The sequence below is a fragment of the Primulina tabacum genome, chromosome 5 (genome assembly GCF_025594145.1).
Source record: "Primulina tabacum isolate GXHZ01 chromosome 5, ASM2559414v2, whole genome shotgun sequence".
Taxonomy (NCBI): Eukaryota; Viridiplantae; Streptophyta; class Magnoliopsida; order Lamiales; family Gesneriaceae; genus Primulina; species Primulina tabacum.
The window spans coordinates 3,531,726-3,559,626 of NC_134554.1; the positions used below are offsets into that span (position 1 = coordinate 3,531,726).

A 27,901-nucleotide genomic window follows, 5' to 3' on the forward strand; every position below is an offset into this window, starting at 1 on the left:
TATCACTTTTGGTGTAAAGACCTAACAATTATTAATGAACACTATCTTTTCGACATGAATTAGCGAAAGTTGTCTTAAAGATAAGTAGGGTGTGGTTACATCTAATCCATAGAGTACTTAGTACTTACCCCTCCCACATGGAACCAAATTATAGGTTTAATTATCGATTGATTTTTTCTCTTGTCTAACTTTTTTTTGTGTGGAACATTCTACCTTCCCATTTTGTCAATTATCTAGATAATTATGTCTGACTTTGAATCATCGGTTTATTTATGCAGATAAATATCGACAAAAAATCTACTTTAAAAAATCCATATAATTTAATAAAGAAAAGCAAAAAGTATCTTCTCTGGAAAATTCTAGCTCACGTACTAGATGAAGTTAATAAAACACACGGTTTTTATATTAATTGACAAGAAATAATAACTCAAAAAAACAACTTAATCATGAAATTAATTGACAAAAACTTGTGTGAGATGGTCTCACGAATCGTATTTTGTGAGACATGTCTCTAATTTGGGTCATCCATGAAAAAATATTATTTTTTATTCTAAAAATATTACTTTTTATTGTAAATATCTGTAAAATTAACACGTCTCACCTACTCAAATTAGTTAGGAACATAAACTCAAATTTAATAACTCAAATAAAATTAATAAAACACATAGTTTTTATATTGCAACATTTCGAATTCATAACATAATACCATCATTTGTGATGCAAAAAAAAAAAAAAAAAAAAGGTTACGTATAAACAATTGGTGTGGAAGGGGAAATTAGGGTACAAGAGACGAGAGGCAAATCAATAAATTGGAAGAGGTTCACCGACAAATTTAGAGTCTTTTCAATTAGGAAATGGATGTTGACTATCAAAATATGACGCGTCCATTAATGGAAGTATCGCGTGAAAGCCGACACCCATGTTTCTTAGGGCTGCTCATCAATTGGGACATGATAATGATTTTTAAATTATAAATAAATAAAAATACACACACACACATATATATATACATATATATATGCAGACGTAGATACACACACACAAATCATGTAGGATTCACAAATGTTAATTTTTTGAAGAGTTGATTCTTCTTCCGTATGAATACAATGTTATCAAATGAACTCGATTCAGCGACATCCTCGGGGGATTTTTCTATCCTACATCGGAGTTTTTTTTTTTGGGTCTTTTAATGACGAGATGGAATTGAAGTATTTGAATTATCAACTTTCATTAATATTAAAGCCGTCAAAACGGGCTACGGAGCTAGTGGGCTCGCAACCCGTCACAATATGTCATTTGACAGATCGGAGCATGCTAATTCGTCAGTTTTTAGTTATATTAGACGAATTTTGACATGTTGGCCCGCAACATGTAACAACCTAACATTTGGGTGGATCTAAAAATTGTCACATGGAACCGCCTATTTGACAGAGCTGGGCGGGGTGGATAAACCCGACCAACCTAACTCATTTTGACAACTCTATTTAATATATGTCAAACCAACATCCTTTGAATCGATACAAATGTTACGTCATAAAATAAGTGTAAGTTATGTTATCAAAATAAGTAACACTCCAAAGAAGTTGACATCTAAAGATCTATATCAAATTATAATCTTTGATAGGTTTAAAAAAACTGTTTTTGGTATCTTCAAATTTCCAAAAAACACTTGTCTATAATTAATTAAATAAGCACAATTTCTTTTGTTAATAAAAATATCGTAGTGATATGATGAAATTGATAATCTAGTTTTTAACTTCCTTTCCCCACTTTCCCCCTTCATGTATTCACGTTCATGTTTTCCGTTCAATTGGAAGAAATGTTCATTGCCATCAACCAGGTTTGCAGTGCCGCCCTCTCGCGTTTTTTTCCTTCAAAGTTCTAGCGACTAACATTGCCAAAGTATCATGTACAAATAGAATTCTCTTGTCCAGACACTAAATTTCCGCTATGGTTTTTTTTTTTTTTTTTTTTAATTGTTTGTGTGTATGTTTTCTTTTGATTTTAATGTGTTTGTGTTGTTGACTGATATACATACATACATACATATATATATATATATAAAATAATAAAATATCTACATGCGTGGCATGTGTTATTATTATTTTTAATTTGATCAAATAATACTAAACAATTAACACAAAATTATTTTCAATTTAGAAAAGTTGTTGGATTTAAAAGAAAAATTTGTTTAGATTTCTTTATGTGTAAAATATTGAGTGACTTGAGTAGTTTTTTAGTATGGTACACAAAGTAATTATGATGTTAAGTATTTTGATGTCGTCTAGGATAGTTATTATGACGATCACATTTAATATAATAATATAAGATATATGGCGAGTTATTACTGTATAAAAAAAATAAAAAAATAAAACTAAAAACTTTTATAAATTTAATATCAAAACCTTCAGCCCAAAATAAACCAAATCGATCGATTTTCATGTGGTAGAATTGATGTGGAGGTAACAAAAGCAAATCAAGATTTATTGGTCTAGGTGTTTGGCGAACAGGCGTTCTCAGTGGTTGTTACGGCTCGTGCTTTTCATGCCTAATCGTACGCGGTAAAAGTTGTTTTCCCACCTCTCCTTTTGATTGTTTTATGCATAATATTAATTTTTCGTACGAATTATTGTAATTAATTTTGAATTGTTAATGAGTTTCGTGAAAATTGACAGGGTTTATGCTGATCTGCTAAAGCTCTCTGTTGAGAGATTTCTATGATTTGGGAAGAGGAATTCATGTATTGGAGTGTTAGTTTAGGTATACGATGCTTGACAGTTGTTTCTGTTCTTGGATCAGTCATTTCCTAGCTTGTATGGGGTATGTTGTCTGATTTTAATCCTTTTTTTTTTTCGCCTGATTGTTTTCTTCACATAATACAAAAGTTAATCTGTTGTGGTGAAATATGAATGGGGTTTGTGCTTATCGGTGTTCTTGCTGATTTAGTGTCTGAAAGTTTTTCTTTTGTCAAGTTTTTCGTAGTAATTGTAGGAAATTTCATTTACTGAGTGGATAACTTTGTTCTTCTTAGAAACGCATGTAATCGCTGTCTCTACCATAATGGGAATTTAGAATGTCGAATTTTTTGCCATTTAATTATGTTGTTTCTTGCATAAAGTCCCCAGAATTATTCGCATATCGATTTGTGTTGTAAATTTCGTCGAGGTAAGAGTTGAACCTATTCTTGGGGCAAGTAGGCAGTTGTGGCTCATCAAGTGGGAAAAAACCATAAATTTTTACATGTTTTTTTTCTACAAATGGAAGGACTCTCTCACTTCCCGTATCCCCTCTCATTCAATAACTCGGTTTTCCACTGCGCTTGGACACTTTTGGTTTGAAATGTCAGTTGTTAGTTGCCGCTGTCGTCAAAAAATTGTCCCATTTTATCTTTGTAAGTAGAAAACTAGATCAGGATACTCGCTATTCAATACCCATAGACTGGAAAATTTGCCCCTTGATACCTGTGTGGCATAACATATTTGCCGTCTCTTGGATGTCTTAATGTTTCGGTAGAAGAAAACATGCTACTTTGAATACATAAGTAACATCTTGTGTGTGTTTGTTTGTGTGTATGCGTGTGTGCATGTTTTACATTGACCAGATTTAGCACTGTTTAGGCATCCTGGTTTGCAGTTAATCATGCCAATCATTTTTAGTCGATCATTTGCATATTTGAATATGTTTTGGCTTAAGTCTTGACAGTAACATAAGTCAAGTGTCAAATAAATAGCGAACACAGAAGATGCGGTCTAGTCTAGAATGAACTCAGCAACGTCTTGCTCCACTTTTAATGCTTTTAATTTAAATTTTACTTTTGGAAAACATGTCTGGCTGCTTTTGTTATTGCATCATCGCTGTCTCTGCTGATTGGAAAGAATTGTTAAACCACGTGAAGCCGCCGTTTTCCTCGTATTTTTTGTTTTCATATGATTCAGCAGCATAAATTGGTTGCAATTAAAGGGGTTTAGCTACTCCATTTTTTCTTGAATTATATAATATCGAAGTGTTCACCTTTACTCAGAACATGTTTTAACAATTGCATTAATTCGTAATAAAGATCAGAGCTCAGATGATGAAATGGATTTGATATGAATCGTCTGAAAGCATGAACTTTTTGATATGTTTGTATTTATCAGACAGCTGTCTTTTGGACAACCATCTAATGTAAAAAATCATTCATCTTGTGTTCCAAATTTTTTTTATTATCTTTAGCTTTGCTTTTCAAGAGGTCGAGCTCAATACCCCTCTATGTATTTTATCTATACACAATTTATTACGGGTTGGTTCTACATTGACCCTTTATCACTTGGCTGGTGTTTATTAAGAAAACTATCAGAATATATTTGTTTATGTCAAAAACAATTTGATAGTGTTGTTTATGTGTAGAGGCGCAAAACCTCTACCAAAGATTATATTAGTTTTAATTATGATTATTTATGTGAAATATCGAGAATACTGTTATATTACTGTGGTCAAACATAAACCTATCAAGTCAATTTCTTCACAATACACCCACGTAATTCATGTTGGCCCAACAATTTTTAGTAGTATATACATGATAGGTGAGGCCTCATTAATTATTTGCATATATTGTCAAGAATTTGACTTGGTAGGTGTCCGTTTGACCGTTGCTCCAATTTTCTTGTCATGGAAGCATTTCTTGCGAATGTGTATAAATATGGTTTGTAACAGAACAGAAAATGTATTGGTTGCTGTGTTAAATCCCTAACGACTATTGCGGATGAGTCATCAAAAGGACTAAAAATTCAAGGACAGGCAGTGAATAAACCAGTCATTTCAGATGGCTTCTGGAGCACGAGCACATATGACTTGGATATCAGCACATTTCCATCCCAGAAAAGCTTGTCATCGATCAGTGTATCAGCTCAGAGCCTCAGCCAATCCAGTGGCATTGGAAGCTCCGGCAATTCTGAATTCGTAAATCATGGCAAGTCTGTTGACTTTACTCTTGGAATCAAATTGATGGATACAGATTATGAATAATGCATGGTATATACGTGAATTCAGAGAGGCACACCCTTAGAGTTTAGTCTCCGGTTAGAACTGAGGGACTCTGAAGCATCATCTCTTTGTTCTAATGTTTTTTGTTTGTTCTGGCATACGTTGGAAATACATTCAAACTTTCTTATCAACGTCATTTCTACAATTTTCTTTACGCTTAGTTCTTTACACAGGTCTTACGCTCTGGAACCAAAGCAGGCTTCTATGGGTTGGCACTCAAAAGTCTCAGCGCCAAGGAAAAGTTAGGGAGGCAGTATTGAGGTACATAATTATGCATACTTCTGTCTTGAGCTGTATGTATGGATGAATGGTAAACCTTATGTCAAAAAATATGGTGGATCAACTACTTGGCACTGTGATTCTAATTTGTAGTAAATGTTGGTTTATTATATTTTAACTTATTCCTCGTGTTATGGGTTCTGTTGATTTCTTTCTCACATTTTAATGCACCTTGATAGTACACATTTGACTTTTGACTAACTCTCTGTATTTATAGTTGGAACACGACTTATGAAGGCCTGTTGGGGACTAGCAAAAGGTTTTCTCAGCCTGTTCCTCTCCCTGTGGGTCACTTATCCAATTATTGGTGCTTTATTCGCTTCTGTTATTGGTATTTGTAATATGGAGTCTTATTAATAAATCAAATAACTCTTCATACCAGGAAATGGTCGATTTTCTTGTGGACATATGGGACGAAGAAAGGTTATGTGATTGAGGAAGCGGGTTATGTGATTGAGGAAGCTAAAGTTTGAGATGGATTATTTCTAGACTTGTATTTTCTGTAAGTTTGGCCTTACAAACACGAGTTAATGTACAGTTTGAAATAGGAAGAGGTGGGTTGAAATGTTGGAAAATCAGGACTTTCAAGTGCCATCATATTGCAATTGTGTTGTACTTGTGCCATGATATTGTGATTTTACTATACTTGGTCTGAATCTGTTACCTAATATGGTCAAAGCCATCCAAGTCCATTACCTCTTGTAGAATTGGCATGGGATTTGCGGCATTGCCATCCTCTCGGCGCCTATTTTGTTACTTTAATTTATCGTAATATTCGAATATACAGCTCAATCATATTTATAATGGGACACTGTGCAACATTATCAACACTGTTATACAAATCATGAATGATGAGTGGTTGGTGACCACTTTTCTGGATGCAGAAGCTTTTGGTCTACAATTGTTGATAACTTTTTCAAGAGCTAATTCTCCTTCCTCCATAGTCTCTATCGATTATCAACATGAAAAATAGTAGGGTCAGAAAAATATTAGCTAAGCTAAGTCAAATGAGATCGTTGAGCTTAAGCAGAAGGGGTCTTGTAGCGGGCAGACGAGAGTATGCGGTAAGACCAGTGTGTCGACAGAGGCACAAGAAATTCAACTTTAGTTTTAAAAAAAAAAAATTTAAAATTTTTTTTTTTAATTAATTTCAAAACGTACAGCCCAAAACAAAACCAAACCACTCGATTTTCTTAAAATTTCTGAAAAAATTAGAAGTGTTGTTAAAAATTAGAAGCAAAATACCCTTTTTCAGATTCTTGCTCTAGGTGTTTAGATTAAATCAATTCAATCGGTTCAGTTTTGGTGGTGGTTGAACAAATATTGTTAAAGGGAGTAAACCGATAGGGACCATATTTAGACAGGCCATACTTGCAAAAATCAATTAAACTCGGGTACGTAGTTATGTGAAACAAAAGCATTTCACGAGTTTGGTCAATAAAAATGTGCAGAAGTACGAAGTTTCATATCGAGTTTGAAGTAATTATATCATCCTTAAGGTGTAGGGGGATTCATCAATCCCTTGACAGAAGCTTCCCCAGTTGAGAGATGTTCAATATAATATATCCATAGTGACAATTTATATACATTTTAAAAAATATATAAAATATTCGAATTTTATTTATTTCAAAATTGATGATGGCAACTCCTCCACTCATCTCGTTGGAAACAAGATGGGCAAACCCCATCCCAAAGACACATGCGATGTACCTCCACGATGAATTGTATTTGCTCACTTCGATGGAGGCTGCAATAAAATTAATCATATGGAATTACTAATTAATTTCACTACCAAGTTGACATTAACAAATATGCTAGTTGACCCCAACTTGCTGGATTATGTCGTCAATTTTCATCTTCATCGAAACTTCATCCTAGCCTGCCTGCCTGCTTTTTTTAAAATTTCCCATAAAGTGACTCAATTATTATAGAGTAATTTAAGCACAACTGTAAAAAAAAATAATAACAATAACGTATTACATAGGAGTGTACGAGTTGATTTAAATAAAAAAAAAAATTTAATCAATGGTCATGAGTTAGACTTTCTCTTGTGAGTCGATGGTATTTTTTATTTTCATGAACTCGGCATCATAGTTATAAAAAACAAGAATATTGTAAAAATAAGATTTATTGCAAATGAACAACAATATACATTATCTCTATGTTTTTTTAGATGTACAAAATGTTATATATTTTGAGAAATAGAAAAAATATTGACCCACGCGGTTACCTGTGAGAGCAGATTTAGCACAAGTGTCGGACCATGGTGCTGTGACCGGGAGATCCGGTTCTCGGTAACGATTCATTGAACCATGCAAGAACTGAGAGAAGACATGCATTGATTTTTCGGCCACAATCATGTACCTGAAGACTTCACACCAAACCAAATATTTGGCCCTATAATTAATTATTATTAATTGTAATTGATATATTTAAATTCATGCATGTTGCATTTGATTCCCGATTATATAATGTTAATACATTGTATGTCTGCTGTGAGAACAAAGCAAAACAGCTACGTTTCGTCCTTCTTTTCTCTACCTTTTTGCCCCTGCTGAGTGGGGTTTCTTGACGAAATCTTGGGTCTTCTTTTTCTTCGAATGCTAATCTCTGCTGAAATCTTGATCTGGGTTGTGTTGATTCTTGTTAAAAGCTTTGTCTTTTTTGCTTTTTTTGGGTTTTTTTGTGAAGAACAACCATGCCTGCTCTGGTTAATTACAGGGGTGAGTTTTATCTTTTATGGTCTTTTAAGTTGTGATTTGAATGCTTTTCTTATTCATACAATTGGGAATTTTTTTTTCTTTTTAATCTGTGTTTGCGATATCTTTCTTCATGATTGTGGTGTAATAACGTTAGTAGTCGATGGATGTTTTTTATCGGTCATTGAGCAGAATCCCTTTAATTTCTTGTGGAATTTAGGGTTTGTGAAGTTGTTTGCTTGATTTGTCACGATAATAACCTTCTGTTGCTGCTTGTGTTTGCGGTTAGGAAAATGCTAAACTTCTTGAATGACATGGTTTTCTCCGCTGTTCCTTTTATACAGTGGATCTAATTAGCTGTTAAGATCTTTAGATGGATTTGTCATTTGAGAAAATTTCACCTTGTTTCTTGATTTGGGAAATCAGTGTTTAACTATGTTCCAATTATGAACATATAGTCAAATTTATTATGTATGTGTCCGAGCTATGAATCATTTAATATAAAAATGAAAGAGCATAGTTTCTATGTGGATTTATTTTCATTAAAGTTCATAGTTTTGCTGATTTTGGTTAAAGAAGATACAGGGCTTTGGATTGAGATATATATCTGACTGTATTGTTATTGCTCAATCAGGTGATGATGATTTCTACGCTGGGAGCACGTTTTGTTCCAGAGATTCTGGGTTCATGTTCTCGTTACGTTCTCATGAGGAGATCTACTGCCCTTCTAGAAAACGTCCACGGGTTAGTGTCCCAGACATTTTTGGAGGGAGACTATACGAGCATAAGAAACCATCCATCGACGTACTCCCTGATGAATGCTTACTTGAGATCTTCAGTCGCTTACCTGGTGGCCGAGAGAAAAGTGCCGCTGCTTGTGTTTCCAAGCATTGGCTGACACTTTTGAGCAGTCTACGAAATTCCGATTTTTGCAGAATCCAAACCCCTAACGGACAGTTGGACACAATGAACATAGATAAAGCTTTAAACAAAGATCTTGATGTAGAATGTGATGGATACCTGACAAGGTGCGTAGAAGGCAAGAAAGCAACAGATCTTAGACTTTCGGCTATTGCTGTTGGTACTTCAAGCCGTGGTGGGCTTGGAAAACTTTCCATCCGAGGAAGCAAATCTCTAAGGAGCGTCACTAACCTTGGTTTGTCGGCGATTTCTCGTGGCTGCCCTTCTCTCAGGGTTATTTCATTGTGGAATCTGCCCTGTATTAGTGATGAAGGTCTATTTGAAATCGCAAAGGAATGCCATTTGTTGGAGAAACTAGATCTTTGTCAATGTCCTTCAATTTCGGACAGAGGGATAGTTGCAATTGCAGAGAGCTGTCCCAATTTGGTTGCATTAACAATTGAATCTTGCACAAAAATCGGCAATGAGAGTCTGCAAGCCATTGCGAAACACTGTCCCAAGTTACAATCAATAGCCGTCAAAGACTGCCCATTTGTTGGAGATCAGGGTATTGCTAGTGTCATTTCCTCAGGTTCTACGGTCTTGACTAAGGTGAAACTGCAGGGCCTGAATATCACCGACTACTCTGTCGCAGTTATAGGCCACTATGGAAAAGCCATCACCACGCTTACTCTTAGTGGGCTTCAAAATGTGAGCCAGAAGGGATTTTGGGTAATGGGAAACGCTCAAGGTCTTCAAATGCTGTCATCTTTGGCGATAACTTCGTGTCGGGGTACAACAGATTTGAGTCTCGAAGCAATGGGAAAGGGCTGCAAAAACCTGAAACACTTGTGCCTTCGTAAGTGTTGCTTTGTGTCCGATGATGGTCTTGTAGCTTTCGCCAAAGCTGCTGGTTCTCTTGAAAGCTTGCTATTGGAGGAGTGCAACAGGATTACTCAAAAAGGGATTCTGAACTCACTTTCAAGCTCCAACTCGAAACTAAAGTCCCTTTCCCTGGTTAAGTGCATGGGAATTAAAGATATATCTCAAGAATCTCTGACCCTTTCTCCTTGTGAATCCCTTCGATCTTTGTCCATCCGCAGCTGCCCTGGATTTGGAAGTCGTAGCTTGGCCATGGTTGGAAAGCTCTGCCCACAATTGCATCACTTGGATCTAAGTGGACTTTGTGGAATCACAGACTCTGGTCTTCTACCACTTTTCGAGTGTTGCCAGGCTGGGCTTGCTAAGGTTGATCTTAGTGAATGTGTGAACTTGACCGATGAAGTTATCTTTTCTTTGGCTCGATTTCACGGAAAAACACTTGAACTGCTAAATCTTGATGGTTGCCAAAAGGTTACTGATGCGAGCTTGGCAGCCCTGGCAGATAGCTGCCCTTTACTGAATGATCTTGATCTTTCAAAGTGTTCAATCTCAGATTTTGGTGTTTATGCTTTATCTTGTGGAGTGCAACAAAATTTACAGATCCTCTCGCTATCTGGCTGCTCTATGATATCAAACAAGTGCATGACAGCTCTTGAAAAACTTGGAAGCACACTAGTTGGATTAAATCTCCAGCATTGCAATTCTATCAGCGGCAGCACCATCGAGTCTTTGACGGAGATGTTGTGGAGATGCGACATCCTTTCATAAATCAATAAAACATCATGCCAAGGAGGTTTTGAAAGGTCTGCATAAGCGATAGAAGCCATTATATCTATAGTTTTTGCCCTCAATATGTAGGGGGTATTTGGATAGCTCACTTGACAAGGTTGTTTTCCATGGAGACCAAAGGCATATCGTTTTTTTTAATACCCATTTTTCCAGGCTTCATTGTGCTTGACAAGCCTGGTTCATCCTTTTTAGCCTCTCGAATGAGAGGCTGCCTCTTTCGTTGCCTTTGGTTTCCTGGGAATACAGATGCCAAACCTTGCTACTGGGCCTTCCCCGCATCGTGTTCCACTTCAATCTGTGAAGCCTCATGCTACTGCCCATAGCATGTTCTCAATAAAGCTTCCTCGAGTCTGCCTGTCGAAACTTTCATATCTTAGGAGTCATGTATGTATGTTCATATTATCGTGCTGTGTTCGACTTGTCTTTGATGTTCAGTAGTCTTCTTTGGGCAATTATACAGATTTTGGGTTCCTGTGACCCGAGATTTCGCGTGGGAGCTTAAGCTTATTTTTGTTTCCATGACAGATCTCTATGGTTGTTTTTAGTGGGATTATTGAATCCTATTTGCAGGTTCCTTTGTCTTGTAATTGTACCTCTGATCGTTGATATATGATATAATAAAACTGTGTGTTTTGTGGAACTTAACTTTATGTTTCCCTGAATTTTCATTGCTTGGACTTGTAATATTTTATTGCAATACTATGGTTTTGTTAAAAAGTGGTAGAGAAAAATTATCGCTTTTTTTGTTTCGTTCTGAGTTTTCTTAAATAAAATCAAAATATCAGTCTCGTTTTCAATTTATGTTCCCAAAAAAATATTTCTATCCATTTTTATCAATCCGGCATTAACTAGTACTTTATTCAATTTCTTGACATTTTCAACTGTGCAATACAATTTTTTTAAAAAAATTTTAGCACACTATTCTAAATCTAAAATTCTCGCACATATTAATTATTTACACAAATATTAACTTAAATAATTTTACTGATGTGTGGAAAACTGCGACATCATAATTTATAGAGCAAATTTGACATTGCATGTACAACCCTAAGAGCTAGACACTAGTGTTGAATAGAATTTTTCCATTAACATGTTTAAAATTTAATGTGGTTTGTCATATCAATTCTATTGTGCTTGACTAAGATAAAATAATATAATAATATATTTTTCCTTACAAAGTTCCTGAATATTCATTTTACATAGTTTTGTTTCCGATAATAGAATCCAACCAAAAAAGGTCGTTGTTTAATTTGTCAAATCGAAGTTGTTGAAAAATAACAACATTTTATGACATCAGCTTGCATTAAGTGACAGAATTACTTCTGTAAGAGAGTGTTTGGTTTGGGTGATAAGGTGGGTTTATTTTTTTTAACCCACCTTATCCCTCGTTTGGTACGCGTGATTATTTAACCAAGTCAATATCTCCTATGAATGATTAGGTTATATTAGGTGGGTTAAAATAATACATCCTCACCCCCTAGGATTATTTATCCAACTCTTAATCCTTCCTATTTTTTCAAATTTACCATTCTCCTATATCCAAACTCACCACCAACTTCCCGCCACGATCACCCACCGACCGCCGTTGCCGCCGGCCGACCGCCGCCTCCGGCCGACAACCGCCGCCGAATGCCGACCGATCCCCGTCGGCAGCCGACGCCGGACCACCGACCGTCGCCGCCGACCGATAACTTCCGGCCGGCAGCCGCCGACGCCGTTGACTGCTGACCGCACCGACGTTGCCGGAAGGTCGCCGCCGCCGCCGCCGCCGGAGTGGAAGAAGAAAAAAAAGAAGAAAGGGCAATTTTGTCCTTTCATCAAAAAATTCAAAATTATCCTACACTTAAAAATCATACCAAACATAATACTATATATTACATTCCTACAACAATCATTTTCTTTATCATTTAATTATTAATCATTAGTATATTTTATCCTCCAAACCAAACGCAACCTAACAATATTTAAAAGTCATCAAACTTGAATTAAGTTATTGTCGGGTTTTATGGATTCAATGTACTGGTTTTATTGGGTCCACATGACCACGACCTATTCCAGAGCTAGACTTATCGAGTTTTCAAATTTATTTTTCATTTTCTTACATTTTAGTTGACTTATGGTAGATTCAGTTGAAGTTCTGGTAACTTTGAAAACTTAGTTTAGACGAATTAATGACAGTAATAAATAAATTAAAAGTGTTTCTTATGATATGATGATGATTTTTTATAACGAAAATCCATTACAATATAATAGTTCATTTACAAAATAATGACTGCATCAAATGACCACCTAGTTCTATTCGATCAGTTTTATTTGTAGTCAAGAACATGTAAGAGGGAGAGGCGCAGGTCCATCCAGCGCCACTGCAGAGTAGTTAGATTTAACCAGCTCCACATACATAAAAGAGTAATGTTTGTTTGATGACTGAGAGATTTTAAATGCTCGACAAAAATTACATATAAGACGGCTTATTTCTGAGAGTAATTCCATATATTCTACAAAGTAATACCAATGTAACGGTAGTAGTTCTACATAGCTACACCACTCAGTACACGCAAATATCTTCGCATCATAACTTACAATTTTTACTCCTATATTATCTTCCATATAACAAGTTAGGCTAGATTTCTGCATCAACTTGCTTCACACCATTGAGTTGGGTCAGCAAGTCATTGTTTGAAACAGAGTAGAGCTCGGCATGCTTACCTTTGGTCTCCAAATGATACGGTCAATTTTTTCACATAAATGTTTGTAGAACTGCATGAAGCAATCAGATAAGAACAAATCAAACAATTGGTGAGGTTCAAGTATGTTAAGTTGTCGGAAGAATTACAAATATTGAAAAGAAAGCAGATGATGATGGTAAATAAGGGTGACCTTGTGATACTCCAGGGTGTCTCCAGCAACCTTGCGAACGTCCACCATAAAAAGAGATGGAGCAACTTCAAAAACCTTTAAAAAGATAATAAGATGTATATTTTTCTTTAACAGAACCAGAAACCGAGAATTCTTTGAAATCAAAGATACCTCCAGCACAACAGCAAATTGACTGACCCTGTTAGCAGACAAACCCTCAAGTCTTGTCTGCAAGATATTTTAGTTGCAAAGAATTAGGGCACTAAAATGCAGAAATGTGTAATTTCAGACCCCTTCATTTATTTCCTTCGGTAATCAGCATCATTACCATGTCAAAACACTCAAAAATATTTGAAAGTATGACACAAAAGATTTGAATTCGCTATAAAGATATTACGCACAAGGTTATCACACTATTTTTAGTCAGCACATCACAACCAGAAACTCATAAAAGCATTTGTCAAAATGTGGGAGAAAAATTGACCTTGTAATTTCGAGTGTGCGCCTTGAACCCCAGTGACACAGCGGCCGCCTCAATTGCTGATATTATAACTTTCGCAGGTTGGCGAGAAACAAAACGAGTCTGTCTCTTTACATAATCCTGTGAATAGGATAAAAACAAGGTAAAATTATCTTACTGACTAGTTCCTTGGGACTAAACGCATTGCACATACATTCAACAAAAAGTTTATGAGATTATTCGATATTCAATGCTTTAATTCCAAATTCTAACAATTACTCGAAGTTCTAACACATTTATTGGACAAAACAGTTTAACAATATATGTGTTAGAGGACCTAAAGTACAAACAGATTGAGAAGATAGCAAGACTGGAATATAGAGTACGAGATTAGAACAGCGAGATCGAGCTTGGCATTTACCAAAAGTTATTGTTAATAGACAAAAGTACAACTCATATATTTTAAATTGTACAGCGGCCCAACGCTATATTTCGATCAATACTCTAGCTAGGGTGATTATTATTTCACAACAATCTTGTCTCATGGTTATATCACGTTGTAATTCATTGGAGTCAAATATATAACCTTGGGTCTCATAATAGTTACAGGATCCAAAGCTTGCTACTTTTTCAAAAATTATAGCCAATAGAAAAGTTGCTACTCAAAATTTTCAAAACATTACGCAGTCCAAAAATACCACGTTTTGATTGCTCCTCCAGTAGGGGGACGGTTACTTTTCACAGTAAAGACAGTAGCACATGCTTAATGGGCTTCAGAAAACCAAAATTCGGAGTAGCTATGAATCCAGTACATTTTTTTTAGAGCCATATGGCACCATCTGGCCTTCAATTGGAAAAAAAAAATGTTGACTATGCACTGCACCAAGCACCGTACTTCCTTTCGGATGGCTGTTAGATTTAGATGAAAGCCACCACGAGCTCAAAAAAGTAAAGGGTAAAAGAAAGTCTATTTGAAGAATATTTATTGAATTGAAGTGTACAACAGTCATATGAAAAAAAAAATAAAAAATTAGGCCAATTAAATAATTTCAAGAACCCAGGTATAAGAAGAATAATAATTTGAAAAAGACATTCCGTGTATTTTCATATCTCTTTATCTCGCTTCAGAGAGAAAGAAGACACGACAACTTTAGTTGTAAATTTGGATTGAAGTGGTAAATGATGCAAATAAAATTTCTTATTTTTTTTCATTTAATTTATATTCTTTCATGAGCATAAATTTTAGGTACAACTCTAGTTATACAATTTAGCCAACTATTTGCATAACTAGAGTTTTAACCTTGAGAGCAAAGAGATCCAATTCAGGAAGCTTCAAAATAGTCCGACGATATAAAGTAAAATTGAACATAGACCATGTTCATTCAAAAAATAAAATAAAATTTTGGAACAGGGACCAAACTACATTTCTTTATGTGGTCTTAGGTGCCAATTGGAATCTCATCTCATTAATTAACGGTAATGGTGGATGAGTCAAACACAGCTCCAATCCCATAATCCGTGCCAAATGACTCCCTCCTTTCAGCCAAAAGATTCAATAAACATAATTATCTTACTCGCAGAAGAGTTTCTACATTGCAATCGTATCATCATTATACCGGGTATTTTAGGTAGATGACTGCCATAAAATTCCACTTTGAATTTTGTTAAAAAGTTATTTTAGAAGATGCATAAAATACTTTTTTGTGCTTAAGAACATAGGTGATAAAACCTTAATGACACTCATCATACCTGCCGCCTTTCAAACAAGGCTGATAAGTTCAGTCCTTGAGATAGGGTTATCATCTCAAATGCATTCATTATTAAAGGCCCATCATCACTGTTCTGTGATTCCTCATTCACAAATTTGTCCTGCAAATGCAACAACCGAAAGTATTTTGGTATCAATTGATACAAACAAAGGGTTTATGCTCTGTTGTTTGTAGTATAAGGTAAAAAATTGATTGGTATGTAACAACCAGAGATCAGGTCATAGCATGAAACAAAATGATAGCATATAGTTAAGCTTGTTAAATTATTTAATTGAAAAATCACACTCAACCACAAGAGGATCTTTCTTATACCAAGGACACAGTTTACAAAGCAAAAACTCGAAATCATCTAACCTGAATGCCATCAAAAACAGCAGTAACATCATCCAGATTCACCACTTCATCAGCTCTAGGTGTAATAGGCACATAATTTTTCTGGAACCACGGATCTCTCTTTATTCCTTCAATTTTAATTCGCTGCAAAAACGGCAAACCCATCTCAAGTATCAGAATTTAGATAATCTATTTTCAAGTGGAAAGTAAACAATTTTCCTAAAAGTGGAGAAAAAGGCCAGTGAACTACATAACAGAACGATTACTGTATTTTAATTTGTGGAGTGGTGTCACGTGGTCCAATTCTTCTTTTTCTCCACTAGAGTTTTCAAGTAAACTTGAATTACGTCACATAAATACCAAAGTTTGGTACATCACATGGAAAATGCTAACCTCGAAATCTAGGTTACAAAATGAACTTAGGAGCAGCTGCATTCTACAAAAGCACTAAGCAAAATATAAGTAATTATAACTCGCTGTAACTACAATTGGATTTTTAAGCAGGCGACAAAAGGGAAGGGGGGAACTGAAACCAATGAGAACTCTTTTTATTTCATTTATTTAACAGAACAAAAAAGATAATTCCAAAAATTTGTTTAATATAACCGGGATCATTAAGGAAGAATAAGATGTACAACATTGAAACTATCACACTTGATTATTTATGTGAATGATTTGCATCGTATCATCATATGCATAACCCACTATTGTTTCTCTCATTAGAAGTTAAGCTCTAATTGGACCCTCATATAACTACGATTGATAATGGAAGCTGCAAAATGAATTAGCATAAATATGGCTCAATTTTCCAACTAAAAGATAGTACATTTACTAACTTTTAACTCCATTTTCTATAAGCGCAAGGGTGACCCAACCCATTTTCCTGGTCATTAACCAGAGGGCATGCCAGATCGTTCTTCAGTTTCCCCAATTCACCAACATATATCTTGCAATGTTTTTGCTACACCTTAATTATATTTTGAATTTGGACAAAATCAATTGAAATAGTTCAAATTTAGAACCAAATAAAATACCACTAAAATAGAAGGACAATATAGTTCCGAACTTCCAGATTGTCAGCTCGTATCGTTCCAAGTTTGAGGAGTTAAAGATTCCATGCCGAAACCAATAATTTCACATGATAAACAAAAGTTGTAAACCAGAAGCATTGTTTAAGCTGTACGGCGCTCAAAAAGCAAAAAAAACGGTAAATACATTAAATGGTCTGTGAAAAAATATTAAGTACTGGTTACTTTACTCACAGTTACAGGATTTGGATCAAGGATTTTATGTATCAATGATGTTGCAGCTGGAGAAAACCAGCATGGACACGAAAATTGGGCAGTATTTATCTGCACAGCAATTGAGGAAAATGTGAAAAAAAATTGGTGCCAACCAGGATATCCTGTGACCGTGTTTCTACCATAGTAAGCGAGATACATATGATGAAAACTAAATCATCGATAAAGCCTGATAAGCGCATGAAATGAGTCGTTAGTCACCAGCAACCAATATTTAACAGTAACTGAGTTGATTCAGCTAGGGGTAGCAATCATAAGCTACCTTTTTTTTCAGTTTATAGCCAACATAAAGTTCACTGAATGTATTTACATGTGCTGAGAACTCATTAGCAAAACGATGAATTAGATAGCACGAGAGCTTCACTGGTAGAATATCTACGGAAAATTCACTAGTCCAGAAATAGGAAAGAAAGGAAGGAATGTCGAGATATTTTCTGGACAGCAATATATGTCAGTGATTCATATAAAACAATTTAAGTGTCTGAATCCATCACAAAGGTCATCAACACATCTATACTATGTTATGTCTGAAAAGTAGGAGTCACTGATTAACCTTGTTGCACAAGGAGGGAAAATCTGTTTCATCAAATGGTAGATGTCCTGCAAGAAGCACATAAAGGATAACGCCACAGGACCATAAATCAGCAGCGGCGCCATCATAACCTCGGCCACTTATTACCTAAAGACAAATTAAAAATAGAAAGTAAGAACTGAACTGAAGATGGCAGATTTTGTTCAACAGTAGTAAGACGAGGACCAAGGAATTGTGAACTTCTAGGTAGTAAGTTTTATCGAGTTCAAACAACTGAAATCACCTACAAACAACAAAGTTTCACAACAGATAATTAAGAAGAGAATAAATCCCAAAATAATTGCTATTTACTGATCATTTAGTGTTCAACAAACATGGTCGAATATATTATTTGTTCAAAGGCAACACAAATAAACAGAAGTTCAGAAGAACCTAAACCTGCTAGTGTTTAAGATCAAACACAGTAAGTAAGACAGCTGCACAACCAAAATTTGATGTTAACAAGTGTTACCATCTGCCTTAATTTAAACATACCTTCTGAGTTTCTCGAAATCTATACTATCACTTTCATCATCTAACACTTTTTATGTGCTACATAGTTGATAAGATAAACAACAATACCTCAGGTGCAACATAATTTGGAGTCCCACAAGTTGTATGCAGAAGTTCGACTCCCTGGTGAAGTCATAAGCACAGAGGGGAAAGCAAACAAATCAAGCGAGTAGCATAAAGGATTTATAGTCGAAAGTTATTTTATTCTCCTTACCTGTTTAGGCAACGCACTAAGTCCAAAATCCAAAACCTTCAAGTTTGCTCCAGAATCAAGAAGCAGGTTTTCAGGCTACACAGAGATTTCAAACTACAGTCAAAACCTTGACTTAAAAGATAGTTACAAAACTCAAGTCATTCAACAAATGACTAACACCTTTAGGTCGCGGTGATATACACCCTTTCCGTGGCAGTGTGAAACTGCATCAATGAGTTGTTGAAAATATTTCCTCGATTCACTCTCTGAAAGCCTTCTTTGATGAACCTGAGTACCCCAGTAATGCAGAACAAACAGCCAAGTATGCATAAAATGGAAAAAGAGGTCTGTTTTCCAACATCAATGATGAACAATAGATGATCAAGGTAGACTTCTAAAATAGATTCTACAACAATTAAAAACAAGTATACAAATGTACAGTTGCAAATGGATCTGTACCATACTATAACTAATTCTGGATTCCTATGTGCACTAAAATGACTTCAATATTCTTACTACGAACAAACAACTATGAACAAAATTTCACCTCATTTTGTAAAAGATTTCAAAAGAACTTACAAATCTATCAAAAAGTTCTCCTCCTGAAACCAACTCCAGAACGATGTATATTTTGGTCTGGCTGGCTAAAACCTTCAAAGGAGGAACCAATAAGATCAGCGTGGCTGCCGCTAGAAAATTACTGTAGTACTGTGGCAAAGAACTAACTATGCCTCTGGTAAAGTTCAAAAGACCAAACTCAAAAAAGGGAAATTATGAGCATACAAGGCATACCTCATGCAGCCTGACTATGCAAGGGTGTCTGACGATCTTCATTACGGAAATCTCTCTCTTTATCTGTTAACTTTAAAAAGTTGTCAATAGAACTTGACAGGACAAATATTAGAAAATGTATGTAGCTTCTCATCGTGAATTTGCATGTATTGCTTGTCCACAACAATTACATCAACAAAATAATTTTTCTACGGCAGTACCTGCGGACTTCTATATATTCATTAAGTTTTTTATGGTAACCCCCATAGTTACATGGGTACTGAGAGTGCAGCCACTTGTCGTCGTGAATATTTTCATAGTGAGAGTAGTTTGGTAATCATAAAAACTAATTTCTCAAGTACTAAATCTTGAATTTTCCATGTCCAGTTGAATGATTGACAAGGACAGAGTGAGGCAGTGGTACTTGTGTGAGTTGAGAGCAAAGATGATGATGCATACACAAGCTGTCCGTGCATCTTGGGATTTGGGACTTGAGGAATAGGAGACATAAATTTCAATCGTTTCACAAGAACTTCAGCTAAATTTTTCCCATTAAAATTTTTATGATTAATACTTTTGAAAAGAGCCCAAAAAGTCCTTGAATCCCCAAAATTGCCGAAACCTTTGTCTATCAAACCAATTATTTTAATTAAACTTATTCATGAAATAATATAAGCTGCGTTACTTTGCAACAATGGTGGAGCCACATCCAGTCGCAGGCACACAATAGCCCCAGGTTTAGAGAAACGCTCTTATTCCTTTTTGAATAAACCTTTTTGAAAATCACAAAAATTGTTAATTAAAACTTTACCCCCTAACACTGGGTCCAGGCTCCTCAATATCAGAGATCACCTGATTTCGGTTTGTATAATTGAAGAGGAAACATTGATGTAACATAAGTCCAGATTATGGACAAAGAACTCATTTACTGAGGATTGAAACCTAAAAGTCCATGAACATAATTCACAAGTTTGCATTTGAACTATTTCCAAAAATAAAAATAACAAACAAACAAACAGCACGATCAATCAGTGAAGAGATAATGTGATACCTGATCAACCATTTTGTGCCTGAGGATAGTACTTTTAGCCATGATTTTGATAGCCACACTCTCATTGGTCTCCATGTTTTGTGCGAATTTAACTTTCGCAAAAGTCCCAGAACCGATGGTTCTTCCAAGCTCATACTTGCCCACTTTTCTCTTCACTGCCTTCATTTCACTTTAACAATAGTAAATTTGCCTCAGTAGAAATCTATACGAACAGTATGGATCAGGAACAGTTCAAGAACAGAAAATTCAATCAATTATCAACAAATGATCACAATCTACAAATTCTATGTGAATATTATTGATCATAAGCAGTTCAAACACAGAAAATCAATCAATTATAAAGAAATGATCGTAATATCCACAATTCTACAGACAATCAACTCCACGAAACTCGTTCATATAACAGAAATGAACACAACATCAACAAAATAAAATTTTGTTGCTATTCCTAGATCAAAAAGCACGTTATTTACTATATAAAAAAAAAGACAATTTTGAAACAAAGATTTCTAGTTTAATCAACTACAAATAATCGCAATAATTGAACACGACCGAAAATAATTACCCACCGCAATTCAAAACTGGTGGAAAGAAATGATTGCTGTTGCATTATCACAGGCAAACACAAATTATCGGCAAAACTGAATCCGATCGACGGAGCTGCAGCTCAAATTCGTGATTGATTTCAATAACTCGATCCATGAACTAATTATTAATTCGATCGAAGTTTTAGAATTTAGAGTATAATTAATTATAAGGTCATTCGATCCAGTAAACGGTGATTTATACTTGCGTAATGACTTTGAAGGGAATTATTTATCATCTCACGCGTAATATTTGACTAATGACTTTGGTCACAAGTACAATTATCGTCTTTAACTATAGTCTTCAACCGTTAAAATATATATAATTTTGATATGTTGTTTATCAATTGTGCTCAATATGTTCGTCTGACATTGTAAATACATAAGCATCTATTCAATAATCACATAAGTGGGACATTATTGATGGACAACGAAAATTGATCATATCTGGTGAAAGATTGAAATATTTTTCATTGATTAATAGAATTTGAAATTATTTGAACTCGTGCTTGAGTGAATTTTAGCTGATTATTTTATGTATTTATTTCAAATTATACTATTCACATAGAAATATAAAATAAATGTGGCGAATTTCCGGTTTATGAAAATTAATAATGTCCAAAACAGTATAATGAGTCTAAATCAATTCAAAATGTGCAATCGATATCCTAAAATCAGTAACCCAGAGTAGTAAACTCAGTTGTTTAATTCTTAGAACTAGCAATTTATGCACACAATACGTGCTTATATATAATACTTTTTTAAAATAAATAAATTTATTTTTTTGTTTTAAAATTATATTTTATATAAATATAAAATCATAGGAGAGAACAAAGTTGGAAATGAAATTAATATGCCGAAGTGGATGAAAGTGTAAAAGAAATTTTTGAAATTGAAAAATGCACACATGTGAGGATTTTTATTTAGCCAAAAACATTATTTTTTAAAAAAACTTAAAGTAGCAAAGAGAAACGTGAACCAAAACTAAAAATATGAAAATTAGAATTAGAGGGTGAAGGGCCTTTTTTAATTAGGAAAAAAATCACCAAATTATAGTTTTTATTTAGACTCTCTATGTAGCTATATAGATGTGAAGGGTCAAATGGAATTTGGAAAATAAATGTCTTACAAATGGAAAAATGTTCAACTAATGTGACAAAAGTTGCTTTCTCTAATGTGCTAAAATTAATTACTATTAATATATAATATATTAATTTTTTAGTAACAAATATATATAACAAATTTTGATGTTGATTATATTCTTTTCAGATAAAAAATTCGGTACAAAAACTTGAAAATTGCTACTAATATATGATATTCGAGTATTAAATGTTTCAGATATAATATTAATATATATTTATTAATACTCTAATGTCTATAACAAATTTTTGTATCAATGACACGTTTTTTTCAATGAAATTCAACTATATTGTAAAAAATTTAAAAGCGAGTCTCCTTAGAAATAATTTTAATTTATTTAAATTAAATAATCTTTAATAATAGTAGTATCAAATATATATTTAATCAATCCAAATTGTAAGATTTATAAATAGTTAATGGATTTTTTATTTTAAAAAACACAAAAAAAATTGTCAGATAATCTCATTAATCAATTTTATATGATAAATTTTATTACAAAAATATTGTTGATTATTGTAATTATAAACAAGATTTACTCGTCTCACGAGTAAATATCATGCTATTTTAAAAATATTCATCACAAAAATTAGAGAGTAAAATTAATTTGGATATACATAACAAGGAGACTATCAACTAAATTCCATTTTTATTACAGAATTGGACCTTAAATAATTGTTGCTTAAATTTTTTTAGATCATTATTATTGAAGATTCATATGATCCAAAACCACCCCATCACCGACCCAGCAGCCAGACCCAATCCCAGCATCACCGCCATAACAATGGCGGCGACCTCAGACTCCTGCGGCGGCACCGACATCGGAGTGAGAATCATAATCACACTCGTCAAATACCCGTTACTCATCCCCAGCATCGCAGTCAGAACCACCACGGGCGCCTCCGTCCTCAGCCACTTCGGGCCCCGGAAACAACCAATAAACAGAGGATAAAACATAATCCTCAGCACGCAACCCCAGGTAGCTTTCCTGACACCGTTCATGACATAGATCCCTGTCAGCGATTTCCCCACAAAATCCGCCAAGTTGTAGGTCGCAATCAGCATCACTGGGTACCAGTCTCTGAGGATCTTCGACTCCAGATTCTCCGCCAAGAACCCTGGGAAGATGGAGAGAGTGACTGCGTAGATCATGAAGATCCCAAAAGCTGGCCAGCGGATTTTGGTGAGAATTCGAAGGAATTTGGGCGGTGAGAGACCGAGTGGCAGAAACCCATCTTTGAGATTGCTGTAATGGTGCTGCATTACCTGTAATTTGCAGAGAAGATTGCAGCAGAAGATGCATATTAGCAGGATAACCGAGCTGACAATGAAGTAAAATTGTGCACTGATTTTGAGGCCTTGCGGGGTTTGAGGAAGCGATGCTTTTGTTATGATCCGCAGCGTAGATATCATAACCCCTGCCACCAAACAAATCAATGAAATATGTAAAATATTAATTTCAATATTAGACACAAAGTTCAAAAAATGGATTTTTGAGAGGTTTTTTCGTTGTCTTAAATTTTTGTGACAAATGGAAAGATGATATACAGAAACGAAACAATGAGTTATTACCTAATCGCGGTGATGAGTTACTAAAAACATCTAATTTACACTAGATTTGGATTTTTGAGCCCAATCTTATATAACACAATCAGTAAAATATGAAATATTATATGATCTGATGACATAAAAATTAATTCCTCTTCGAACATGTGTCATAAAATGGATTAAAGGGTGGTGGTTCTATTTTTTCAAGAATTATTAATTATCGAATTTTTTTATTCTAAAAAACTCAATATTGCTCATAATTCTTTTTGAATTCAGTCGACACAAGTACTACTCCAAAGCCACTAATGGGCTTGCTTACCCGAAGAAGCCGTCCCGGCAAAAATGGCCTGCATGTATTTCTTCGGCAACTTACCCGCACTCCCCACCAAGCTTCCTCCCACCAACCCGTCAGCAATGCCGCAGACAAAAACCGACGCAACAACCGTGTCGAACGCCGCATCAGAACTCAACATTCTTCCGTTTTTCCGCCAGCTCCAACTCATTATCGGAGTAGCCATTAACGACAGGACAAACATAGAGAAGCCCAAGTTCATCCTCAACCTCAAGCTCAAACTCCTCCTGAAGAAATCCCAGCTCAAAAGTATGATCAAAACCAGCAAAGAAGAGCTCATGTACACGACGGAGAAAACCCTTTCGATGTGTCTGTTTGGATAAAGATACCCGAAGTAATCCACGGCTGTGATTAGCGCATTCCATGGAAGCAAGTTGCCTGCTCCGAGGAAGAAATGGAGAATATATGCGATTTTGTATGGGTCTTTTGGTGGAGTACAGTCCGAGTCTTGAATGGAATTAATCTTGCCACCCTCCATTGTTGTAGGTGGATTAATTTTCTGGGTTGGGTGTTGGTTTTATTGACGCATTCGAAATTCGTGGGGATGTGGTTTTTTCGTACGTTTTCATATATAATATGGTGTCACACCATATATATGAGGGAAATTTTATCAGAACTTGCATGGGATCACGTTTCTTATTGACTTCATATTCTTACATTAATGTATTTTTTGAAAACTAATTCTGATGTAATATTTTCATGTTATTAGAAAGTGTTTGGCTTAGCTTTCTCAAAGTGCATGATTCACGAACGTCCTAGAGTCTGAAATATATGTTTGAGAACATATATGTCAAAAAATAAATTGTAACAATAAAAATAATAATCGCATAACGTAACTTATATATTTATTATTTATTTAATATTATTGTATCCATTTTTGTAAATCTTACCCGAGCTGCTACGCAAACAAAACACATTTAGAGTGCTCGAAAGGATTGGAGGTACAATACTAGCTAACATTTTCATGTTGAATGATGCTCTTCAAGTCACATGCATGTGCACGTCAATTTGGTGCGTGCTAGCTTAGCTAGCCTTTCTTTCATAGCTTCCTTAAATATCTATATAATTTACCTGCACAAATTTTCCATTTCTGTCTCCGTATTCATCATTCATTAACTATATATATAAGAAGGAGAATTTCTATGCTGCACCGGGTGGAACGAAACCAGTGCAAGTATTTATCGTTGATTTTCGTGCGCCCCGCGCGCACGATTTCATACGGACCCATGAAAATAACCAATATCAACCCCACTGACTGTAACAGGGTCTGTTACACCGGGTGGAGGATAGAATTTTCCTATAAGGAGCAAGAACAAAAATGCCGGACTCATCGTCGGTGTTCGAGTTGGTAAAGTAGGTGAGCATTTGACCAATGATAATGAGTTTTATTTCCCATATCAGTACTTTTTCGGAAGAGCCTGTCACACATAGTTTGCCCATAATTGTTTACTCAGTGCGCACAAAAAAATATAACAGTTACGAATTCTATCATCATAGAAAAAATGAAACAAAACAAAATTGTCACGACTCAAATTAGTAAACTTGTCATGTCCCGATTTCTAAAGTTGGACACACTCAGAAAGAATTGCAATTTTGGTTTTGTATATTTGTATTTTGCAATTTTGACCCATTATATAGTCAAAATTTTGGTCTTGTTACAGTATCTTGGTTCTTATTTTCTTATTTTTTTCAGTGTAGTGCTGACATGACGCTTAAATGTGTACTGTTATGTCAACAGTCTTGTTGAAAAATTATCAAAAATTGAAAGATCCATGATTAAATTAAAATTGGACAATTAAAAATATATAAATCGCAAAAAAACAAACATGTAAATCCAAAATTACAATTTTCCCAAAAAAAGCATACATAAACTTTCGATGACACCAGATCTTGAACTCTCAAAAAGAGTAAAAGACCATGACTAATGTGTTTTATTTATCACATACGTACTATAAAGTTTTTTTTATCATACCATCGATAAATTATAAAAACTTATTTAAATACCATGATCAAATAAAACGGAAATGCATAACCAAACAATTAGTCACAACGATGAAAAAATAACATCAACAAATCCTACTGTTGATTTTATGTCCAATCTCTATCCCAAAAGGTCTTTTTCAGGGGAAAAAAATTCCAGCGACAATACATCATAGAAAAAAGTAAGACTTTAACTGCATAATAAATGGAAAACAAAAAATGCTACTCTTTTAGCTGGATTCATGCTAATGTCAAATATTTTATATTTGGCATTGGATTGTTGTGTTTCCCGTGACTGACTGATATCGTTCCTTCGATATTAATTGTATTGAGGTTGAATAAATCAGAATAACATTTGAGTGTTAATTATACGCTACCCACTAGTCTCGGATATGTGGCTTCACAAAAATTATGATCAAAGAAAGGGTCCTAAATGATATTTTTACATAGCCTTGTCACCTCTCCTATCATTATTATTATTTTATTTTATTTAAAAAAAACACCATAATTTATTATCAAAAACCATTTTAAGTGGGTGAGTTCAGTATGAGTAAAAACTAATTATTATTTTTTACTATTTACAATTATATATGTATGTTTGTATGTATGTATGAATGAATCTTTGATTTTTTATGAACAAAAATGTCACGTCGTTTTGTTTTTCCTTCTTATCAAGAAACGCTAAATTTCAAAGTATACTTTAATTAAAACAGCGTTAAAAAAAAGTGAATAAAAGCCACTTCTTCAGGAGATGGCAAGAGTCGTCGATTCAAAGACTTTTGTGTTATTTTTCACATGATTTGGCCATGGAACCCAACGCGTTTGAGTACTTTCTCCATAGAATAATCGTCATAAAATAATTATAGAGAATGAATTAAAACTTCAAAACTATTTTTTTTAAAAAAAAATATTTGAATAGGAGACGGACAAATCTATTTCATAAATCAAAATACGTATACATTTTTGTAGCCATTGTTGGGGGAATAAGGTGAAGCAGTGGTTATAGGTAGTCGATCGAGGATTATATATATGCTTAAAATTGACATGGGATTTGATTGATAGGAGTTTAAAAATTTGGAATCAAATGGGTGATTGATTATATATTCTCATTGAATGGTGGGGACAGAAAATGGATGGGTTGTGTTGGAGAGAACCCAATGTTTCTACTGCAGCACATGCTACCAATAATATATCCCAATTCCAATTATATTGAATGGCTTGCATCGACCAATCCATCAATGTACGTGTTGCTTCCTCCTTTATGAATTGTCAAGCCTTTTGTGTGACATCCAATGGATCGTGTGGGGGTAATTGAGTGACTCGAATCGTTTGGTGTGCCTGATAAAATAGTAATTGATTCTTCGTTTGACGTTATTTGAATTACATATATAAATTTTCAATTTTTGTCACGTTATTGGTCGATTTATAGTCAATATATTAACTTGTATTTCTTTTTTTTTTCAATTTTAGTCTGTTTACAATAATATGTTGACATGACGTCGTAAAATGCTGTCATGACATTAGAAAATACTGACGTGCCACGTGATATTGCCGACATGTCCGAATCTCCGATATCACATCAACATTATGATAAAAAAAAATATCAAAATCGAAACAAAAAGTACGAGCTAATAGATTAAAATCGTAAATCGATTGATAACAAAACAAAAAATTGTTGTTCTCCGGTTGAATTAGTATCATCTCCCCAAATTTTACGTTGAAATCGTTTTTATCTTTGTTTTGAAATTAAAACCCATAGTTCGATTTTTGTTACTGAAAATATGAGCGAAATCGAAATCAAAAATGACCATAATCATATGAAAGTCCATATAATTGATGAAGAGTGGTCTGGGCTTCTCCTTAGAGCCCACAGAAAGAAGAGAATTCAAAAAAAGGCCTATGAAAATATTT

General features: G+C 34.6%; 4 protein-coding genes across 8 annotated transcripts; 2 read left to right on the forward strand and 2 right to left on the reverse strand.

Annotated features, from left to right (window-relative positions):
• Window positions 1-2,395: 2,395 nt before the first annotated feature.
• LOC142545578 (uncharacterized) lies at window positions 2,396-5,944 on the forward strand. Of its 3 annotated transcripts, none has more exons than XR_012820307.1 (6): window positions 2,396-2,561; window positions 2,676-2,820; window positions 4,693-4,948; window positions 5,196-5,283; window positions 5,519-5,585; window positions 5,684-5,944. XR_012820307.1 is itself a non-coding variant. In XM_075652834.1 (6 exons), exons 2-6 carry the CDS (start codon window positions 2,768-2,770, stop codon window positions 5,735-5,737), a joined length of 513 nt encoding a protein of 170 aa, XP_075508949.1. In that variant the 5' UTR covers window positions 2,396-2,561; window positions 2,676-2,767; the 3' UTR covers window positions 5,738-5,944. The 3 variants fall into 3 exon arrangements, 2 of the variants coding, with proteins under 2 accessions (XP_075508949.1, XP_075508950.1); XM_075652834.1 differs by having other exon boundaries at window positions 4,698-4,948; XM_075652835.1 differs by having other exon boundaries at window positions 2,417-2,567; window positions 4,698-4,948.
• A 1,818-nt stretch (window positions 5,945-7,762) lies between these two features.
• LOC142545580 (EIN3-binding F-box protein 2-like) lies at window positions 7,763-11,216 on the forward strand. Its single transcript, XM_075652836.1, has 2 exons — window positions 7,763-8,024; window positions 8,635-11,216. The coding sequence occupies exons 1-2, from the start codon at window positions 8,000-8,002 to the stop codon at window positions 10,548-10,550; spliced, it is 1,941 nt and encodes a 646-aa protein (XP_075508951.1). The 5' UTR covers window positions 7,763-7,999; the 3' UTR covers window positions 10,551-11,216.
• A 1,807-nt stretch (window positions 11,217-13,023) lies between these two features.
• LOC142545581 (CBL-interacting serine/threonine-protein kinase 24-like) lies at window positions 13,024-21,182 on the reverse strand. Of its 3 annotated transcripts, XM_075652837.1 has the most exons (16): window positions 20,959-21,182; window positions 20,390-20,558; window positions 19,360-19,422; window positions 19,147-19,218; window positions 18,748-18,855; window positions 18,589-18,663; window positions 18,444-18,497; window positions 17,844-17,969; window positions 17,252-17,341; window positions 16,383-16,436; window positions 16,011-16,133; window positions 15,637-15,756; window positions 13,912-14,028; window positions 13,599-13,655; window positions 13,449-13,523; window positions 13,024-13,328 (listed from the first exon to the last, which is right to left on the reverse strand). In XM_075652837.1, exons 1-16 carry the CDS (start codon window positions 20,997-20,999, stop codon window positions 13,233-13,235), a joined length of 1,440 nt encoding a protein of 479 aa, XP_075508952.1. In that variant the 5' UTR covers window positions 21,000-21,182; the 3' UTR covers window positions 13,024-13,232. The 3 variants fall into 3 exon arrangements, with proteins under 3 accessions (XP_075508952.1, XP_075508953.1, XP_075508955.1); XM_075652838.1 differs by lacking the exon at window positions 16,383-16,436 and having other exon boundaries at window positions 18,748-18,863; window positions 19,146-19,218; window positions 20,959-21,180; XM_075652840.1 differs by lacking the exon at window positions 16,383-16,436 and having other exon boundaries at window positions 20,959-21,177.
• A 1,525-nt stretch (window positions 21,183-22,707) lies between these two features.
• Window positions 22,708-24,574, reverse strand: LOC142545582 (equilibrative nucleotide transporter 8). Its single transcript, XM_075652841.1, has 2 exons — window positions 23,978-24,574; window positions 22,708-23,528 (listed from the first exon to the last, which is right to left on the reverse strand). The coding sequence occupies exons 1-2, from the start codon at window positions 24,486-24,488 to the stop codon at window positions 22,825-22,827; spliced, it is 1,215 nt and encodes a 404-aa protein (XP_075508956.1). The 5' UTR covers window positions 24,489-24,574; the 3' UTR covers window positions 22,708-22,824.
• Window positions 24,575-27,901: the final 3,327 nt, after the last annotated feature.

What these genes read in the sequence shown, in the direction of transcription:
- LOC142545580 (XM_075652836.1), top strand. Translation starts at nt 8,000, where the DNA reads ATGCCTGCTCTGGTTAATTACAGGG. An exon ending in TGCTCTGGTTAATTACAGGG is followed by an intron (nt 8,025 to 8,634) that starts GTGAGTTTTATC and finishes TTGCTCAATCAG; the next exon opens with GTGATGATGATTTCTACGCT.
- LOC142545581 (XM_075652837.1), bottom strand. Translation starts at nt 20,999, where the DNA reads ATGCAACAGCAATCATTTCTTTCCACCAGTTTTGAATTGCG. An exon ending in TTAGTGCGTTGCCTAAACAG is followed by an intron (nt 18,498 to 18,588) that starts GTAAGGAGAATA and finishes TGACTTCACCAG; the next exon opens with GGAGTCGAACTTCTGCATAC. An exon ending in ACACCCTGGAGTATCACAAG is followed by an intron (nt 13,329 to 13,448) that starts GTCACCCTTATT and finishes TGCTTCATGCAG; the next exon opens with TTCTACAAACATTTATGTGA.
- LOC142545578 (XM_075652834.1), top strand. Translation starts at nt 2,768, where the DNA reads ATGCTTGACAGTTGTTTCTGTTCTTGGATCAGTCATTTCCTAGCTTGT. An exon ending in CATTTCCTAGCTTGTATGGG is followed by an intron (nt 2,821 to 4,697) that starts GTATGTTGTCTG and finishes GTAACAGAACAG; the next exon opens with AAAATGTATTGGTTGCTGTG. An exon ending in TTCTGAATTCGTAAATCATG is followed by an intron (nt 4,949 to 5,195) that starts GCAAGTCTGTTG and finishes TTCTTTACACAG; the next exon opens with GTCTTACGCTCTGGAACCAA.
- LOC142545582 (XM_075652841.1), bottom strand. Translation starts at nt 24,488, where the DNA reads ATGGAGGGTGGCAAGATTAATTCCATTCAAGACTCGGACTGTACTCCA. An exon ending in TGCCGGGACGGCTTCTTCGG is followed by an intron (nt 23,529 to 23,977) that starts GTAAGCAAGCCC and finishes GTTTGGTGGCAG; the next exon opens with GGGTTATGATATCTACGCTG.